This window comes from Carettochelys insculpta, chromosome 2 (genome assembly GCF_033958435.1).
Source record: "Carettochelys insculpta isolate YL-2023 chromosome 2, ASM3395843v1, whole genome shotgun sequence".
Classification (NCBI taxonomy): domain Eukaryota; kingdom Metazoa; phylum Chordata; order Testudines; family Carettochelyidae; genus Carettochelys; species Carettochelys insculpta.
Genome location: NC_134138.1, coordinates 119,536,492 through 119,556,824, shown reverse-complemented (window position 1 = coordinate 119,556,824; position 20,333 = coordinate 119,536,492). Strand labels below are relative to the sequence as shown.

Below are 20,333 nucleotides of genomic sequence, written 5' to 3'. Positions count from 1 at the left end.
ATTTTATTTTCAATCTCTTGGTACAATATTTTGTTTTGTTTTTTCTCTAAGAGCAATTTAAACACGTATATGTTTGAAAGACTTACCACCAGCATCTTTATTTCTGCGAGGGGAATCCTTCGGTAATGTACCGTAACATGATATATCTTGATAACTGGAAGAACAATCAGCTATATCTAGGTGGCTTTCTGACCAACCCTAAATAATGTAAAATAAATGCTCACTAATCATGAATTAGTAGACAAAGTCAAATCTCAAAAGTTGTTAATTCCCTAACCCATGCAATTTAACTGTGTCACTGCATACACTTTCTGGTAAGGAAGTATTAACTGGTCAACAGGCACACAACAGTCAGACACATCAGTTAAAATAACAAAGACTGTATTAACAGTGCAATCAATGATATGACTGCAGGACATGCAGACATTCTGACACAGACTTTGACCTAGTTAGCTTAAACAACAATAGCCAAACCATAGCAGAACAGATTAGCATTACATAACCAGGCTCTCACAGGGGGCTGTGAAGCTCATGCTGCCTCCACAGATGCCCTGCTAACACTGTTTTAGCTACCTGGAGCAAAACCAGCTAGGGTATGTCTGTTGGTGCTGTAGTCATGCACCCACTGCAAGTTTAGGGTAAGTTCTATGGGCCTCTACTCTGGTGCCAGGAGTGAGACAGCCTGCTCACTCCCTTTACTCACTAGGCAGGATGCACTAACAATTTAGTGCTCTTTGACGGTAGGCTCAGGCCTGAAAAAGTTAAATCCAATAGCCTGGCAGAAGCCAAGGAGGTGGGCACTTCCCGATTAGTAGTTCCACACTGTACTGTTGAGAATCCTTATTATTCTTTATGGAGGTAGTTTATCTGTGCTCTGTCAGCTTAATTCTTTGTTTCCCCCAACAACCTCATTTTATTTTAGACCTTGCAGTATGAAAAATTAATATCCAGAAGATAAACTGAGGCATATGTAACACTCATAGAAATAATACAATATAAGAAATCTCTCGTGTTTTCTATAAAGACATCCTAGAGACTACTTCCTATTTTCTCTCCTCCACAACACAGAAGAGAAGAGAACCCTATTAATGCCGACTGAGAAACCCTAGTACAGTAAACTCTTTCATATCTAGCAGTCCTGGGACTGGGAAGTTGATGGATTTTCAAATATTCTGGATAATACAAAGGTATACGTAGCAATGCAAAACACTAAAGAAAACAAGACTACATATTAAGAAACAAACAAAACTGTGTGCAGAGTACCTCATTTACCAACATTAGCATCATACACTACAAACTTGTACTGTACTTGATCACCATCATCAACTGTGGGCTCAGCACCCATTGGTGTCTGATGCCTCTCTCACTATTTCCTTCCATCTTTCCCTATCCAGTGCAGAGTGGCTTAGTTTCTGTAGACTAGCTCCACACCAATCTACTATATGTACTGTATTTGCTGTCCTTATTAGTATTTACTCTCACTATACTGTACTTATGGAAATCATAACTAAAAGTTACTTATGGTTAAAATGCCAGTTTTTTGAGAATTCCAGATGATAGAATGCCAAATAAGAAAGAGTTTACTGTAGAACCTTGCTTGCAATAATTATTTTAAAATATACTGAGACATTTTGTTGTTTCACCTTGCAGTACGACTAAGTCATCAGTCACAATCATCTGCACAGGAAATTGACTGCCTCTAAGAATATGTTCTAAAATTTCCTACTTCTTTCAAATTCCCCTCCCTTAGTTATGTCACATCTATATCTAAAACTATGCTTTAAGTCACAAGTAAGTATAATCCAAAAATGGTTCACTTAAATAAAAATAAGTAATATGAATCCAAGATCCAAATAAGGATACATTTCGGCTATGCGCGCGCGTGTTTTGTTTTAGAAAAAATGAAAGAACTGAAGATTTCAGCAGTTTATGCATCTGAAAAATCCAAATTTACAAACCTTATCATCTTCATCACAGCCAAAAAGATCTAATCGGCTAGAGGATACCTACAAGATACCAGGAAAGAGGTATGAGAAAAGATTCTCTTGTGCTCATAGATTCAGATTATGAATCAGAAGGGACCACTGTGATCTCTTAGTCTGACCTGTTCTAGGTGTCTACATGAGTGATGTGCTCAGCTAGCAGAACTGCTGTTTCAATTGCCTAGAATACTCAAAATAAGTGCAAGAGCAAATCATAACCACAGATGTCACAGAAATCTACAAGACCCTAAATAAAATTTACTAGGAAAAACACGGAAATCAACCACTTAAAAGTGACAATTTTAAAAATATCTGGACGGACTGTTTGAATCATACAAGAGTAAAGCAGGGATACATACAAGAGTAAGGCAGGGATACTCTTTAAAAAAGTTTAGCAAGAGGTACCCAAAACTGACAACTCAGACCAAAATTCACCTGAAAGGGGGAAGAGAGATTTTACATAAAATTTGTGGGATTTTTTTCCTACTCAATTATTATTGTGACCCAATTCCCCCTTCATACTGACAGTTCTAGAAACATGGATGTGTGTGTATGTATATATGTGAGAGAGGGAGATCACTAGCTCACAGAACTGGAAGAAACCTCCAGAGATCATCGAGACCAGTCCCCTGCACTCAGAGCAAGACCTATCACCTTCCCGGACTGATCTAACCTGCCCCAGACACTTAAAAGGCCCCTTAAAGGACTGAACACACAACCCTGGGTTTACAAGGCCAATGCTCTAACCACTGAGCAATCCCTCCCCTACTAATCTATATACTAGCTAATAGTGGTAGCTTAGAAAACACACATTTGGTGTTACAATGGTTAGGAATAATTTTATCCACTATCTAAATTCAACAAGGAAGACCCTGGCATCTAACATTTTTTTGGAAAGAGTTTCTTACATTGTGGACATTTGGTGTACTGATGCTCCTCCGTATATGTCTTGCCTTGGTAGAGAGTGCTTCTTTAATTGTGACTGCCTGTGAAAAGACAGAATATTTTAATCTCTGTCTAATTCACTGAATCAATAGCTCCTATACAAAGCAGCATATTTAAGACTAACTTTGTGTATTTTACATGCCTGACATATGTCTTCATAACGGCTGTGTCAACACTAGAATACAACTTCGACGGGAGCATGGTAATTAGGGTGTCGGGAGATTACTAATGAAGTGCTGCGGTGCATATGCACCATTTCATTAAGCTAACTGTCCCCCACAGCAACTTCAAAGAGGCAAACTTCGAAGTGCCGGCTTGCGTGTAGCCTCGGCTAATCCGCCAGTACTTCCAAGTGTCCAGGCTACTTTGAAGTCCCTTAACTTCTCAAAATTTACTCAAAATTTTGAGGAGTGGAGGGACTTCACAGCAGCCCGGGCATTTCGAAGTACCGGCAGGTTAGCCGCAGCTACATGCAAGCTGGCATTTCAAGGTTTGCCGCTTTGAAGTTGCCGCGGGGGGACTATTAGTGTAATGAAGTACTGCATAGGCATCGCAGCACTTCATTATTAATCTACCGACAGCCTACTTATCATGCTCCCGTAGAAGCTGGGAGCTAGTGCAGACACAGCCAACACGTTTTTGCCATTTAGCTAGACATTTTTTAAACCTTATTTTCCCACCACAAACACCACCTCAAAATCTCCCCAGTCTTAAGACCTCCACTGGATCGCCTTTCCTTGCTACTTGCCTGCCTTAGTCGTTCGAGGCTTAGAATGTTCTCCACCTGTAACACGCAACGTATATATTTTTCTATGTAGGTTTCACCATCAGATGTACCCTCGTTTTCAGTCCTTGCTGCCATCAGGGCCAGAGTCTCACGATCTTCAATTTCCTCTGTAGCCTATTATAAATTGTAAGTTTTTTTTAAATAGATACATTTTTGAGATATCAAAAATTATTTCCCTTTAAAATCCTGTTTTTAGAAGATAGGCTTAAAACTAGGCACCAGTCTTGTATGCATAAATAGTTATACTGACACTGTATCAAACAAAACAATTTTTAAAAATGTCTGTAATTGTTTGTTCAAACCTGATACCAAAGCTCACAGTCCAGAAAGTAAAAAAGTTAACTAAAATCAATAAAATCCCTCATTAGGTTAGCTCTTCCGCATGTTATGCATTTTTTTTAAAAGCTTAAATAAAGATTCATTTGGCACACAGGGATCCACATGTACAAGTAACACATTCTTTTCATAACCACAAAAACTGAGTATTCAATTCCCATCCAAATAATGTTTCTTGCCCCAACATATCATTCCTCTCCTTTCACAGATTGTAAAGAAGTGCAGTATAGTTTACCTTTGGTATATTGGATACTATTTCATAGGTCACACCACAGGAATAAAATATATTTTTCAAGGATATTCTTCTTTTCAGACTCTGGGTAAAACTCTAGAAATATAAAAGAATTTTAAATTTCTATATCCACAATGGTAATTTTTAGCATATAATTTCATGTATTTTGCATATTTTAATGGTAAAACAAAAATAACTTCACATTTGTAAGTTCATGAAAATTTTGATGCTTCTTTCTAATATGACAATCACATATTTTTATACACTCATCCCTCACTATACGAGCACAATTCGTTCCCAAATTTTTGCTCGTAGGCAAAAACTCACAAGAGCAACACTAAATTCCCATGACAGTACACGTAGAAGTCTCAAATTTGTTCCAAGTGCTTGTAACTTGACATAAACCAGTTGAGTTTAGGTACTTTTCTGACATAGGATGTAGTATGTAGAGCAGGGATTTCCAGCCTATGGGTCAGGATGCAAACATGGATCTCATTAGATTTGTTAAAGGTCGCCAGCTGGGCAGTTCCCAGCTGCATGGGGCTGTTAAAGAAGCCACTTGCAGTTTCTCAACACTGCCGCCTCAGGCAGATATCTATCAATAGTGATACCTGCTGGAGACAGCAGCTATCTCTGTCACTAGGGTTTGCAATTACATTATACCTAGGTGCTGAAACCTTAACACTTGAGTTAATTGCTAGGAGCAGGAGGGCTGGGGAAGGCACCCAGCCTAGCAGCCCTGGCGAAGAGACTATGGGAGGAGGAGCAGTGTCTAAGGCTAGGGCTGTTGAGGGGTGCAAGGGGGGTTTTAAGACTGCGAGAAGTTTGGGGCTGCAGGGAGAGTCTAACGCTGGGGACGGTTTGGGGCTGCTGGGGCACTCTAAAGCTGGGGGTGGTTTGTGGTTGCTGGGGGGTGCCTAAGGCTAGAGACAGTTTGGGACCATAGGGGGCAGTTAAAACCTGACTGAGGGTGAGGTCTGTGGGGCGGGCGGCGGGGGGGGTCTAATACAGTAAATCCTGGAGTTGCCCAGGGGTTGTTCCTCCAACCCCTGCATAATTCGAATTTTCTTGCAAGGGGAATGGAGCCAGGAACCACCAGGGCTTGTCAGTTTCCTGGCTCCCAGAGTGGCAGGACCTCGGAACAAGGGGCAGGCTGGTTCCAGTCTCCCCATGGCTTGCGAGGCTGGGAAACTGATTAGCTCATGGGTCATCAGTTTCACATTCCCACCATTGCAGGGGAGGGAACCAGGCTAAGAGCCTTCTCCCTCTCTTCCCTCAGCTGAAGGGCTGTCAGACAACTGCATGTCTGATGGAAGGGAGGGAGAAGGCTCCAGCTGTGGGTCTCCCCACCGCCAGCCAGGGACCCCACGACTGGAGCTGAGCCAGCTGCAAGGCTGCGGGCCTCCCTGCCCCCAGGCCAGGGACCCCACTCACATAAGTGGAGGAAGTTCACTCATATAGTGAATAAACGTAGGTATATATGTTCCTTGTTTTAGCAAGTACTCATAAGTAAAGTACTCTTTAAACGAGGGATGGGTGTACTTATGGGCCCAGGTTTCTCCATTTAGTTGAAATTTCCATAGTTTTTTACAACCGTGTGAAGTATAAGTTGAGTGTAAACTATATTCAAATCAAAACAGTAGCATTTTACACGTTCTTTGCACAGGCATAAATGACTACACAAAGACTGAGATGTGTGAGCTTATGGGTGCTCCACGACGCTCCCTCTCTTCTTTTACATCAGTGATCCACTGCTTGACTCTGTGATAGATAAGAAGCTGAAGGAGAAACGTCAACACATGCTAGCCAGTCTCATGACACTTGTGACATGCTAGCTAGTCTCATGCTGCCACTGAAATTCTCCGATCAACAGTATGGGGGCACGCACACACGTACAACGAAGGATTCACAGGGACCTCCTGAGGAACCATCGTTACTGCACAAGGTAACCTTCTCTTGCCACTACTGCCTGCTCACAAGTTTCAACCATTGTTACTGCACAAGGTAACCTTCCCCCTCTTCAAGTCGCATCTCTGTGGGTGCTCCACTGTAACCTGTAACTGTAAACTTCCCAATGCTGGAGGCTGGACTTTGGAGTCAAGTCTAATACATATGATAGTACAGAAGCCCTGTATTTGACATCTGAAGCCAAATCACTCACACTGGCACAATGTTTGTGAAAGTAAGTGCAGAATGTTACAGCTCCACTTATCTCTGTTATGGATATAGAGAGTGATCAATGAAGAGACCAACCTTATGGAATGCATGTACAGTGAAGACAAGTTTATCTCCCCGCATAATTGATAGCAAAGTTTAATATAGCCAGAGACCCACTTGGGGAGCCTCCGAGCTGGCACTGCTGCACCGTTCAATTTATTCACAACTGAAAGGAAGAACCTTGGAGATTTTCTGAAGGGCTTTGTCCTAAACAGATGGACAATGCTGCTCTCACATTGAGCATAGTCAGGATGGCCTCTCCATTATCCATGGGAAGACCAGGATAGAATACTGGCAGTTGAATGAGGGGATTCATGTGAAATGCAAAAGGTATTTTGGGAGCACACTTTGGGTATAAGCTGAGGACAATTTTGTCTGGGAAGAATATCATAAAAGAGGGATATACCATCAAATCTTCTATCTCCCCTGTCTTTCTAGAAGTGATGGCAAAAGTATCATCTTATTTCATGCTCTATGTGAGAACCTAGATCAACAGGGAATTCTCTCATCATTGAGTGAAATTTTCTTATTTAACAGAACATTTTAGACAAATGACCCTTAAGAACAAAAAAAAAGCCAGTTGCAAAATGGAATAATACTAGGGCAAGAGAAAGGTATCAATAAAATTAAGAGATATATAAACATATATGAAAATACAAATAAATCCTATTACCTGCTTGTTGTAAATATTGGCTGCAATCCTTTTACGCAGTACTAATTCCATAGCAGCAGGATGACTAAGCTGCACAGTGACCTTCACTATTAAGTAAATCCTCTCATTTTGTGGTGTTACCCTGTTCAAATGCACTGACTCATGCACAGAAGAGTCCCAAGAAGCAGTGGCTGAAACCTAAGTGGACAAATTCAGTAGTGTGGCATGAAGGGAGAAAAAGAAAATGTGTTTTGATTACTTCAGTTTAAAATTTACAAGAATTTACCAGGAAAAAGAACCATTCATGAAAGAAAAATAATAGGGTTAGGGTACTTTAGGAGCACAAGTGTGGGCGTGTCAGGATCTGAAAGGCCACATTGACCATGTGATCCTGGTGCAGTGAAGAGCCCAAGTATACATGGGACCTATACACAGCTGCAATCAGAGGGTAAAGTGGACGGAGGGACCACACGCAGATCCATCTCTACAGGAATCCTCTGGTCTTCCCTTATTTGGGACTTGATGCAAAGCTCTCGTAACTGAAGTAGCATTGGACTAGGCTAGTTTCCCAAACTTCTCAGTAACACGGCACACTTCAATGAGACAAAATTCCATGGCACACCTACTCTTTTCAGCTGAATTGATTGCTCATAAACATCACATTTAGCTATATTTATTATTAAGGTCTTACTAGAAAGGTTCACAACAAAGTAGTGCATACAACACATTAGACAAGGATCCAATGCATTAATGTTTCAAATCCACCACAGAAAACACCATCTTCAACAGGTTAGAAAAAGGCAGACACTCAGTTATTCAGGGGCGTTGGAGTTGGCTCCTTCATCCCAGCTCCAAGAAGCTCCCACTCTCCCACCCTCCTTGGCATGGGGGTGGGGGAAGCAGCTCCACAACCCCTTTCAGGCCAGGTAGCAGCATTTCAGATGCCTTCTGACATGAATGGTCTCCTGTGGGACTGAGATTCCTCCTCACAGCAGCTCTGCCAAGAGCCACGACAGGGACAAAATGAAGAACCCCATACCAGCTGGGACTCAGGCAGCCTTGCTGCTTGAGTCTCAGCTGGTATGGGGTCATCATTCCCCTGCTCTCCCGCACAGAAAGGGGAAATTGGTGAAGTTTCACAGCACACTTGGGCTGTTCTCATGGCACACCAGTGTGCCGGAGCACACTGGTTGAAAACCACTGAACTAGGCCATACTAGGGGCAAACAAAGGCCTCTGCATCTTTCATTGTGTGAAAGATATCTCCTTTTTCTTGCCACAGGCATCTCCTCAGCCAAATTATTCATTCTGAGAGTTGGTCTGAGGGTATATGCCTAAATGAGACAAAATATAGGATGCACTAGATGTTCATGGTTGGTCTGGGATAAAAAGCACAGAAAGACCTAAAAAGTACCCTATCAACAACTTTCAGGCCATCTATTCTTGAGATGAAGCAGCAAAAACACATACAGGTCCTGCTTTTAAAAAAAATGCTTTACAGGTCATCTTTAAACTGAAAAAAAAAAAAAAAAAAAAAAAGGAATAAGGGCCACTTCATCAACCACTGAACTACAACACATTCTAGGGCTGATTTGGTAACTGTCTGACAGTTCAGCATAGAAAACAAGGAATATCCCATCCAAATGAAACTCCAGGAAAGAATTTGTGGATACAGAACGTAATTACCAGAAACTGAATTTGTTAGCAACTCTACTCTGACAAAAAGTGCACTAGAACATATGCCTATAAAGCGTTTTCTATGTGTATAGTAACCTGCACGGTATTAACACTGAAAGTATGGTCTTGGCTCCAAACACATTAACATTAACAAGAAATTAACTTTTACAATTAATTTGATACTTATCTAGTAATAGAAATTAAATACACAATAAAAACATAAAACAGAAAGCAAGCATGAACATAAGGCCATTGTCAGGAAGGAGGCTATCTAGTAATTTACCTCATCGTCACTGTGTTTTATGATTGGCAGATAAAAGAACTGACTCCCATGCTCTTTGGGTAGTATTGAGTTAACTCCTGACGCATGGGGACCGACAAGCTGTTCACTGGCACTGAGGTCATCAGCTAAGGAAATTTACACACAAAGAACACAAATGAAAAAGTTAGCTCCACAACAAAGGATATAACTTAAGAGAAGTTTGAATTGTTATAAAGGCCTGAATTGTTACAAAGGCTTATCCAGTGATTTTGTACATCTTTCATACCACATTATGTGCTGGCTAGTAACTAATATGCCAAATTGTGAAGAAGTTTGCGACATATACACCAGGGATGAGGGAAAACTAGATTGAGACCATAACATTCCTTCGTGCATGTGATCCAAACAAAATTTCAAACTAGATTTCTAGACGTTCATCAATCAATTATAGTGTGCCAGCCAATCCCTGAAAAAAGAATTTTATCTACTCATTCATCATAACCAGATAGCTTCTCATATCACATATGATGCTGAGGTATCAAGGCATTTTAGAAGACTACAACACTAAGGTATCTGAAGATTTGAATTTACACACTGGACAATTGCAGGGTTGTAGACAAGCAAGTTCCTCTCAATCAGGTAGTTCTTCCTAAACATTTTGTTTAGTGTCATACCTGCAAACTGCCCCAAATCCTCAGATACATAACAAATTTCAGCTAAGTGATACACTAAAAATTCATTGTGGTAGTCCTTTCACATTAAGAACTCAGTGACTTTACTAGGAAAGGCTGCATATACTCTGTATTATGCTAATGAGATAAAATTTAAAGAATCATTACTTTTGAACCAGGTGAGGAAGCACACCACTGCCACTTTCTCAATAGAGTTTGGACAATTTTCTATCAGTTCTTTAAAGGAATACAGTCTTGCACATAGAACTGAAGCACCTTTTGAAACTTGCACTATATTCACCTATCTGTTATTGATCTTAAACATCAACCCTGCTTCTTTTGGAGGTACTATAATGCATTAATCCCCTCAAGTATCTTTTAGGGAAAATCTGCTTCGGGTCTCTTACAATGCCTTGTTACTTGGTCCCAGTTGTAAAATCATTCTGTGCTTACTTGCACCAATCTGCGAAATCAGAAAAAAGGATTTTGTCCCTCTTCTAAAAGCTGTACAACATATAGAATCAGAGGCAGTGTTCCCTGTAAGATGAAGGCTTGAGCAGCCACCCAGGAGAAAGACAGGTGTTGCCCAGCTGATTAGCAAAGAACCCACTGCCACTCACAGCTGACAGCCTGTGTTTCTACTGGTGGTGCACATCCACACATCCCTTGATGCACATAACATTTATTACACCGAGGGATGAAAAAAATTCGAGGGAACACTGATCAGAGGCATATTTATACTTTTATTTTGCTTGCTTTCCAGAGCCATCCCCTCATTTACCAGTGTACTAAACTGAAATCAACTATTTCATTCAAAACAGCATGAAAAGCAACTAACTAACCTGGAGGTACAACTTACCATTCAAATCAAGGAAAAGGACAGGTATGTGTGTTTCCATTCCTGAAGGAGGGATCCTGGAAAAAAGAACAAACTAATATGAATACGGTTAAATAAATACCTAAGCTAACCCACACAGTCAGTTATACATGCATTATTTACATAAAATGCATCCAATAAATGAAATCTTCAAACATTTTTGGTAGAAAATTTAATTGCACCAAAAAAAGTTAGGATATGCTAAGTTCTAGTACCCATGGCTATGTCTATGCTAGACGGTTTTGTCAACAAAACTCACAGAGCATCTACACACAAAATGCATTTTGCAGACAGAAACTGTCAACAAAAAAGCCATGTAGATGCCCCGGGAGGACCTTTTGTTGACAGAGCAGATCAAAAGATGTGTAGACAGATTTTTTGTCAGAACATCTCTTCCAACAGTAACTTCTGTGGACAGATGCTTCTGGTGTAGATGTAGCCCGCAGGTCTAGTAAATCACTTATCCTACATGTTGTATTCTTGTATATATGACTAAATGCACAGCTTAAATAAAAAAATTTAGTATGGTGTGATGTGGCACACTGCAACTTTCATGGGAATCCCATCTTTAAATGGCTTGTTCTGTGTGTACACATGATCTCAGCAATATCACCGATATAGGTCTCCCCCGCCCGAACTAATTCGCCACTTAAAAAAAAAAAAGAGATCAAATCATAGTACACTGAAATAAACACTATGGATTTGTTCACACTAGGAAATAACTTCAAAGTTAACTTTGAAGTTAGGCGCTACTTCAAAGTAACCAGCAGAGAGTCGACACATGTTTACAGTTACTTCCAAGTAAGGAAGTCCAACTTCAAAGTCCTTACTCCATTTTCGGGAATGGACTAGTGCCCCACCTGGAAGCAGGGAGTGTGTAGACTTTGAAGTTAAGCATCTGTTCGAAGTTGTACTTCGAAGTAAGCAAATTCAAAGTTATTTTTGTAGTGTAGACACAGCCAGTTATGTTTTTCAGTGGTCTCATTCACATAGGTAAATATATTTTCAAGTTACATGCGTGTACAACTAATCACTAAAATTAAATTACATAGCATTTCTATGAATGTGTATATTTTTGGTTAAGTGGTCCACAATACCTAAACTGAAAAGGGAAAAAAATTACAGGAACCTAGAAATCAGTGATATGAAGAAAACTACTAGATCATTTAACTCCTTCTTGCTAACAAAGGACTACCTACTTGGCATTGTACACTATTTTCAATCAAACAGAGCAATTAATTCTTAGCATGTTTCTCCCAACTTAAGAACTCTGAACTACATATAAATCAAGCTTGATTTGTGGTTCCTCACCTCTACCCCACCAAAAGCCAGTTTTAGTAATGTGAATACAAATAAAGGTTTCTCAAACTTGTGGCTTTTTGAGTGGGGAACAAAACCTCTTCAACTGGTCCAAACATTTAAAAAGGTCGAACAGAATTTTATAAAACTTTCTATAATTTGTTTTTGAGACAACAAAATGTACAAATGAAAGCTTTCAACTTACAGGCAATTTTCAGAATTATAACTACTTGAAAAGAAGTGTTTAAATTTAACATAACTGCTCAAATTGTAAGTATAGGATTGTTATCTCAGGAGTTTCTGTACAAGTTAGTCAACTTTTTCTGTTGACCAGCATATCCCAAAGTGTGGTACCTGTACCTCTGGTGGTACGCGAAAGGATTTCAGGGGGTACACAGCAGAAAATAAATTACTAAAAATAGGAGATAAGCACTGGGACAGCATTGGGAGCAGGGGTACACTGATATGGCCGCAGTTCCGAAGGGGATATGTGAATGTTTTAAGTTTGGGAAACACTGCTTTAGATTCGTAATACACTGTACATTCTACAAGTTAGCACAATTAAATTTTGCCCAACAGTTCTTTGCTCAGTTCAGATGCAGTTCCTTCTCCAATGCAAAGCAATGAGGAAATCAGGAAATGTATTGAATAGTTTATATTCATATTAGATTATTAAAGAATCTGGGGCTGATTCACCACTGTTCTTCCAGCTTACGTCAATTAATACTAACGTGTAATACTAGTGTAATATGGCAACACAAACGGTGGTGAATCAGACCTTCAAATTTCATTACTTTGCTATGCGCACACACAAAAACAATGTTGGGGTTTGGTCTTCCTGAATTCTATTTACACATACCAATTTGCAGGAGCACCTGGGATGCCACTGTCTGGTGCTGGGACAAGCACTGCATTCCTCTCTTCTGTTAGTCCCATCCACTGTTCTAGGAGCCGTGCTTCCCGTTCTATTTCATCTTCAGTTTTGTCTACAGTGAGAGAGAGTATATCGGATGTATTATTTTTAATCTGCACTTGTAATTCACAATTTCCTGTAAAGAAGTCACAGTGTATCACTAGATTATAAATCACATTATACAGACATGTGACACTGAAATTTGAAGTATTACAAATTTCAGCTTTGCCAGAAAGTTTCCTCAATAAGTTAAGTTACTATTAGTATTCTAAACAACACGCTAAGCATTGTCCACAAAATATAGTGAAGACAAGTTTTTCCTCAACAGCTCATGATTCCAAGTTTCACTTTAAATGAAACTATGTCTGTTTGGAAAGGGGAAAAAGAGTAAAAAGAAAATTTAGCTTCCAGTAATACAAACCTTGCTTATTGCTGATTTTTTTAATCTGTTCATCTAAGTACTCCCTACGTTTTATGAGTGCATCAGACCACCTTTCTCGCACATAGTTTAAATCTTCCTCCTAATGTGGGGAGAGAAAATATTCTCCTCAATGTTCAATATAGAACTTCACAAGAGACATACAATTATATGGGATAATTTGTGAACAGAAATGTTACTGAACAATTTTTCACAATTAATATGCAGGAAGTTTTCGTGTATATCATGCACTGATTAAGCAGTACACCATCCAGGAATTAAAAGATCACTATATTTGAAGTTTCAAATTACAAGAGGAAAAGCATGAAAAGTTAACACTACACCAGCCGCTGTACAGTTTTTATGGTAGCAACATTGCTAAGAATTCATATGCAGAATTTGTGATTTAGGAGTAAGTACTGAGACGAGGAAAGTGGCATCCAAACTCTTTAATAGCAGTAGAATGGGGCAAATTAGGTATTACTCACTGGCCAGGTATTTTGCTGAAAATGCCAACAGGTCAGTACACCCTTAAACTTGCATAACATTCTGTTAGCTGCCACCAGTGCAATAAAAATTCCCCATGCAAACAAAATCTATCATGCATTCATGCTTTATGACATCACAGGAAAATTTGGTCCATTTTTCTCTGTGATTCAAGGTGTCAGGAAGCACACAAACAGCCTGCAGGAAGTTAGTACCTAAACTGACATTTTGAAGACTGCCACAGAACATACTATGCTACATCACGGAATGTAAATACCTATGTTTTAACAGGTTTTGCTTCTTCCAAGTCTTACAACTAGGAAGATATCAGGAATGTGGATTTCCATTTTTAACTTTTTTTTTTTCTTATTCTTCTTAGATGCTACCTTTTGGTGATACCTATTTTTAGCTTTCCTACTTTTCAAATTGTTCAAGCTATTCAGGATACCTAATGCAGATAACTTTTTAATATTTAGGTGAGCAAAACCAACTTCAATAAGCTGAAACAACAAAATTTCTTATTGAGATTTAATTTCACAGCACATCTCCCCTCTACTAAGTCTCTCTACCAGCATTTTCAAACAGTAATACATTTGCTACGGATATTAGAATTTACTTTTTAAAGAAAACCTTAAGTATAAATTCCAGACAGTAAACGTTAAAGAAGGTTGCATGTTTATATTTGTGAGAGTGTTAGGTACTGTATTTGTATTCTAACATTCAAGTTGCTAAACTTTATCTTTTAAAGCAGTGGTGTCCAATAGGATTTTCCTGACACCTCCCCAGCCCCACCCCCCACCCAACTGCTGGCCAGAGACCACACCGGGCCCTACGGACGGAGATGTATGAGCCCCACCCCACCCCCTGGAACTGCCAGGCCATGCAGCTGGAGAACACACCAGTGCCTCCATCAACAGCTGGGCCCCATGGCTGGAGACCGCGCCAGGTCCACAGCAGGAGCTGCTGTTGGAGTGGCACTAGCCACACCAGTTGCTGCCACCATGGTCTTTTCTCACAAAGTGGTGGGGCACGTGGGTGGAGGCTGCTCTATTTGCCACACTGCGGTGTCCTGTTCGCCACGTGCAGTGAATGGACAGCATATTGGACATAGTTTTAAAGAAACAGGATGTTGGAAGATCTGAATGCTGGAAATACTTTAGAAAGAAATGAAAAATAAGATTAGAGATTGAGGATATATTGAAATGACGATGTTTTTATAGCCCAGGCAGTTTTTTAATGCAGAGAATACATTTTTAAAGTTGCTTGTGCCTGCTCCAATACTTTTATCCACTTTAAAGTTGCTGGCTATTAGCATTAGCTGTGCCCCATGCCACAGGATAGACAGCAATGGCAGCAATACCTGATAACTATCCATATCACCACCATCAACATCATCTCTCTGGTAGGAGAAAATAAATTTTGTAAAAACACAAAGAACATGCATTTTTCTTGACTTATCAGCATACTAAAAATACATATAAATAAAACTTCAAACATCTTCATCACACACAAAGTGGTACAAAGGCAAAGCATTTATAAAATTTAATCACTAGAGTCACACACTTTAATGGATTTCATCAGCCCTGTTGTTTTAGTTATAGGGTATCAATTAATAAATTAAATTATGGATTGAACCTCTCTAGTCAGCACCCTCAGGACATGACTGGTGCCGAACGAGAGAATGTGCCAGACCATAGGAATTCAATATTGTCTAACAGCATTAGCAACACTTCCACTGCTTACTGAGCTGTTACAAAACATTTAGCAGTAAATTAGAGCTAAATAACAGAAAAGAACATTGAGAGCCAGGACTAGTGGCTATAAACCAACTTTATGGGACCACAGGGAACTTGGCCACACCCACAAACTACAGACCCATCAGCCTCACATCAGTCCCCCGGCAAATCCTGGAGGGGATCCTCCACTATAAAAATACTAGAGAGAGGAAAATGATCAGAAATAGTCAATATGGATTCACTAAAAGCAAATCATGCCTGACCAACCTGGTTGCCTTCTATGATGAAGTAAATGGCTTTGTGGAAATGGGGAAGGCAGTGGATATGATATACCTAGACTTTAGCAAAGCTTTTGATATGGTCTCTTGCAGTTTTCTTGTCAGTACATTAAAGAAGTATGGATTGGATAAATGCACTTCACAGTGGATAAAAAGCTGGTTACTTTGTCAGGCTCATTGGGTTGTGATCAATGGCTCGATGTCTGCTTGGTGATCAGTATCAAGTGGAGTACCCAAGGATTGTTCCTCAGGCCAGTTTTATTTAACATCTTCATTAATGACCTGGACGAGGGGATGGATGGCACCCTCAGCAAATCTGCAGATGACACTAATCGAAGGGGACTGGTAGATTTGCTGGAACGTAGGGATAGAGTCCAGAGTGACCTAGACAAATTGGAGGATTGGGCCAAAAGAAGTCTCATGAGGTTTAACAAGGACATGTGCAGAGTGCTGCACTTCAGACATAAGAATCCCAAATACTTCTACAGGTTGGTGACCGACTGGATAAGCAACTGTTCTGCAGAAAAGGACCCAGGCATGACAGTGGATGAGAAGCTGGACAGGAGTCAACTATGTGCCCTTGTAGCCAAAAAGGCTAACAGCAAATTGGGCTGCATTAGTAGGAGCTTTGCCAGCAGATCTAGGGAAGTGATTATTCCCATTTATTTAGCACTGGTGAGGCCACATCTGAAATATTGCGTCCAATTCTGTCCCCACCCCCTTAAAAAGGATGCAGAGGTATTGGAGAGAGTCCAGCAGAGAGCGACAGAAATATTTATAAAGAGAGGCTGAGAAATTTAGGCTGTTAGTCTACAGAACAGAAGAGTGAGGGGGGATTTGACAGCAGCCTTCAACTACTCAAATGGGGGGATACAAAAAAGATGGAAAGAGGATGTTTTCAGTGGTGACAGATGACAAAACGAGGACCAATGGTCTAAAACTGCACTGGGGGTGGTTTAGGCCAGATAGTACGAAAACCTATTTCACTAGGATGGTGGTGAAGCACTGGAATAGATTAGGTAGAGAGGTAGTGGAATATCCATTCCTAGAAGTTTTTAAGTCTCAGCTTGACAAAGCCCTGACTGGGATGATTTAGTTGGGATTGGTCCTGTTCTGAGCACAGGGTTGAACTTGATAACCTCCTGAGGGCTCCTTCAACCCAATGATTCTATGATAAATGGTCGCCCAGCTAACAAAAATCATGCTGGATGACATGTTGCCAGATGAGTGTGCCGGACTAGAGAGGTTCAGCCTCTACTGGCCTCAAGTTTATTACTTGATATTAGTATCTCACCTGTGATAAGTATCATTGTTAGTGTAAATTTTAATTTTTTTCAAATCTATTTTGTTGCTTGTACATAACACACAAGCTTTTAAACAGACAAGACGTTGTCATATTTCTAAACAAGTAACACTTAACAGTATACAGGAATTAAAAAATCAGATCAACGTCATATGGCAAAGGTAGGAACCCCCTGAAAATAATATATTGTACCACATGTCATCAAACTCTTACATATAACATGATGGCTGAGCACTTCTATTCTATAAGCATACATTAACAGGGAAGAGGACATTAGGAGGTCCAATGATGAACTGATATGTACATTAATTGTATACTTCTACATCTGTCCTCAATGAAATTAGTAGGTGTTCTGCCACCAGCTTCCACATCAACAAGCTTGGGCCCATAAGCACATACTACACATATACCTGGCATCTGTTAAAGACAGCAAAAATACCAGAATATTATGTATGGATGTGATTATATTAAAATACTTTGGCCCCATTTTGACTTAATAATTTGAACTGTTTTAAGAAGGTTCTCAAATATAGCAAATAATTATTAATTAAACACATTAACCTGTTGCCCTACCTGGTAGCTATCCAAGCCCCTCTGTAGTTTGGTTGATCTGGCAGTCACACAGCCTATAGAGACAGAAAGAATGGCTTCCACCATGAGGGGAAGTGTTCCTGAATGCTGCACAGGCTTCACTGTCACCTGAACTCTTCGAGAATGACCCTGAACAAGTGAGACCAGAAGATCCAGAGAGAGAAATTCAGAACAATGTTTTCAGAATACTCAAAGTGGGTTAACAGAATAAGAAAAGGACTCAGTACCTGCCTAAGCTGAAAAACCCCCCCAGTGTTTACATCCTTTGCCTGATGGAGTTCTACTGCTGTGTATTCCCCCAACTCATTTAATTCCTGTATGGAAATCCACATTTCTATTCTGCGCGTTACTTCACTCCACCTACAGAGAGACAGACAAACAAACAAACAAACATTTGTAACTCAGATGTTTAAGAGAACAAAAGTTGTTCTAACCCTGCAAGCAGGCCACCTCAGAGAATAACAGAGGCCTGGGCCTCTGAGTTCAGAGGCCCCAGTTCAGCCTCAGACATATCTAACGTCTCAATCACAGGGTCATACTAACACCAAAAGAATATATGAAAATGAACACTTGAAACATTTAGTTATTAACAATAAAGTCATCATACCAACAGCATGAATATTAAAAATGTAACTTTAATTGTGACTTTCCACTGCAAGCAAAACTATTTTAGGAAGGCTTATCTGGCTTTGTTGTGTGTAAACTTGTTTATAATTGCAGAAAAATCTATTTTACATGCATCATCACTGTTAATGTTAAGCATTGCAAGCCCATTCACATGCTTTTGTCCAATTGCAGAATATTTCTTTACTTCTTTTAAGATGTTGACTGCATTCACCTGAAGCCATTGATGCAGGAGACTACCAAAAATATGTACTGCAATTGTGATATTAGGAAAGATAGTTGACAGCCAAAGATCAAATATTTTTGGAAGAACTTCTTTTGGCTTGCAGTCCAATTTAAACTTGGGGGAACATATACATTTCAGGAAGATGATCTTGTCAGACAGCTCTCTTGAAATTTTGTTGCTGTATCTCTGTTGAAACTGTTCAGCTGCTGAATACAGATCTCCAACACTGAGTTCTCTGGACTCCCAAAAGAATCCAAAACAGTTATATATTTCTTGCAGTGACTCAAATTGACATGTAAGATCAGATTTGATGGAATAAGTGATAACAAAAAAAAATTGACTCCATAGTACTTTTCTGCATCAGATTGAGATTTTAGGCTTTGACTGGTGGAAAATTCAGATGGAAAGTCAATATCCTTTGCTACTGACTTGGACTCAAATGATTGCGCCTCATTGATCATGAGCCTTTTGACTATCTTCCAGAAGTCGTTCAATGACATCCCTCTCTACACCCAATGTAGCACTGCATGGTTGAAATACAAGATTGGTTTGGGGATCATTTTTAGCAGTTTCTTACACATAGACAATATTAAAATGCATTCAAATTTGGATGTACACTTCTAAATTGACTTAAGCTCAGTGCAAGCCTGTGTTGTGAGACTAAGAAATTCAAGCTCAGTTAAAGCCTCTCTCAGGGTCTACACGTTGTGCAACTGGTTTAATGCCATCAATTCATGCTGACTATTTCATTGTCGACATACCATGAAGGGAAACAGGCAGATGCTGCTTCAGAATGTCCCACTTTTGACAACTGCTGCCGCAGAGGTTGCAAAATTACTGGATTGATCTAAAGTATGATATTGCTTCCTTTGCATGATTCAGTGCAATCAGCACCAACATGATTTAGTGTTTGATTACCACAACTGGAGACAACAGAGTTTGGATTTTGCTGAAGGAGGACTGCTTGTACTCTGTTGTTCTTCTCGGCCATATTGGATCCATTGTCATAGGCTTGGCCTAGGCAGGCTTGGAAATTTAACCTGAAACCTTCCAAAATTTCTAATACATGAGCAGCGATTTCTTTTCCATTTTTTTCATGAAATTATTGAACAAAATGAATCACTCTTCAATTGAAACCTCTGAACTTCCTGCAATTTTAATATATTGAACAACCAAGGGCCTCTGTTCTTTAGTAATCTGGAGCTGCATCAATAATAATTGAAATGTGCTTCACACATATCTCTTCAAGAGTTATTGTTTGCACAAATGTCCCACACAGCTCGTTAAACTCGTTTTGTATTCTAGTAAACAGGAAATGGACCTTCATGCATTTTCCACCTTCTTGAGATTCATGAACACACTTAACATAGCCTGATAAAAGTGAGTCATACTTGCTAAGAAGCTCAAGTGTACCAAGAAAGTTTCTGTTTGTAGGGTCATTGACTGCAACTAAACAACACCAATCCCTGTTCAGAAAGAAAAACAATGGCATTCAATGTGTGTTCAAGGAGTTTTTTTTTTTTTTTTGGCAAAAGGAGTTTTTTTTCCAGTTTCTGTGTTTTTTACACTCAGCAGAAAGTTTTCAATTGAACTGTCAGCTAGTGGCGCTCTACCACCTGGTTTCCATGTACCATAGTTATCTTTATGCAATACTGAAGTTTGACGTGACAATATTTGATCTTTCAACTTCCTCCGACATCTACTGATGCTCCAACCTGATGAATCAAACAGTACTGATGCATTTGAAGTATTACTGTTTAAAATGAAACAAGAGTGCACAGTACAGAGCCCCCTTTTCTGTGCTCCAGCAGAGCCACTCTCT

The 20,333-nt window shown here is 39.8% G+C and overlaps 1 protein-coding gene across 6 annotated transcripts in view; it reads right to left on the bottom strand.

Annotated features, from left to right (window-relative positions):
* The window catches only part of KIF13A (kinesin family member 13A), a 220,233-nt gene that overhangs the window by 18,795 nt on the left and 181,105 nt on the right, over nt 1-20,333 (bottom strand). For 4 of the 6 annotated variants that reach the window (XM_074987606.1, XM_074987602.1, XM_074987604.1 and 1 more), the window contains 13 exons: nt 17,889-18,021; nt 17,644-17,790; nt 15,114-15,152; nt 13,271-13,370; nt 12,796-12,922; nt 10,620-10,675; nt 9,111-9,235; nt 7,173-7,349; nt 4,286-4,378; nt 3,672-3,828; nt 2,891-2,964; nt 1,959-2,006; nt 87-198 (listed from right to left, as the gene is read on the bottom strand). In XM_074987606.1, coding sequence (XP_074843707.1) covers nt 87-198; nt 1,959-2,006; nt 2,891-2,964; nt 3,672-3,828; nt 4,286-4,378; nt 7,173-7,349; nt 9,111-9,235; nt 10,620-10,675; nt 12,796-12,922; nt 13,271-13,370; nt 15,114-15,152; nt 17,644-17,790; nt 17,889-18,021 — 1,388 coding nt within the window. The remainder of the gene's footprint in view (nt 1-86; nt 199-1,958; nt 2,007-2,890; nt 2,965-3,671; nt 3,829-4,285; nt 4,379-7,172; nt 7,350-9,110; nt 9,236-10,619; nt 10,676-12,795; nt 12,923-13,270; nt 13,371-15,113; nt 15,153-17,643; nt 17,791-17,888; nt 18,022-20,333) is intronic. The other 2 variants (XM_074987603.1, XM_074987607.1) reach the window with 1 other exon arrangement.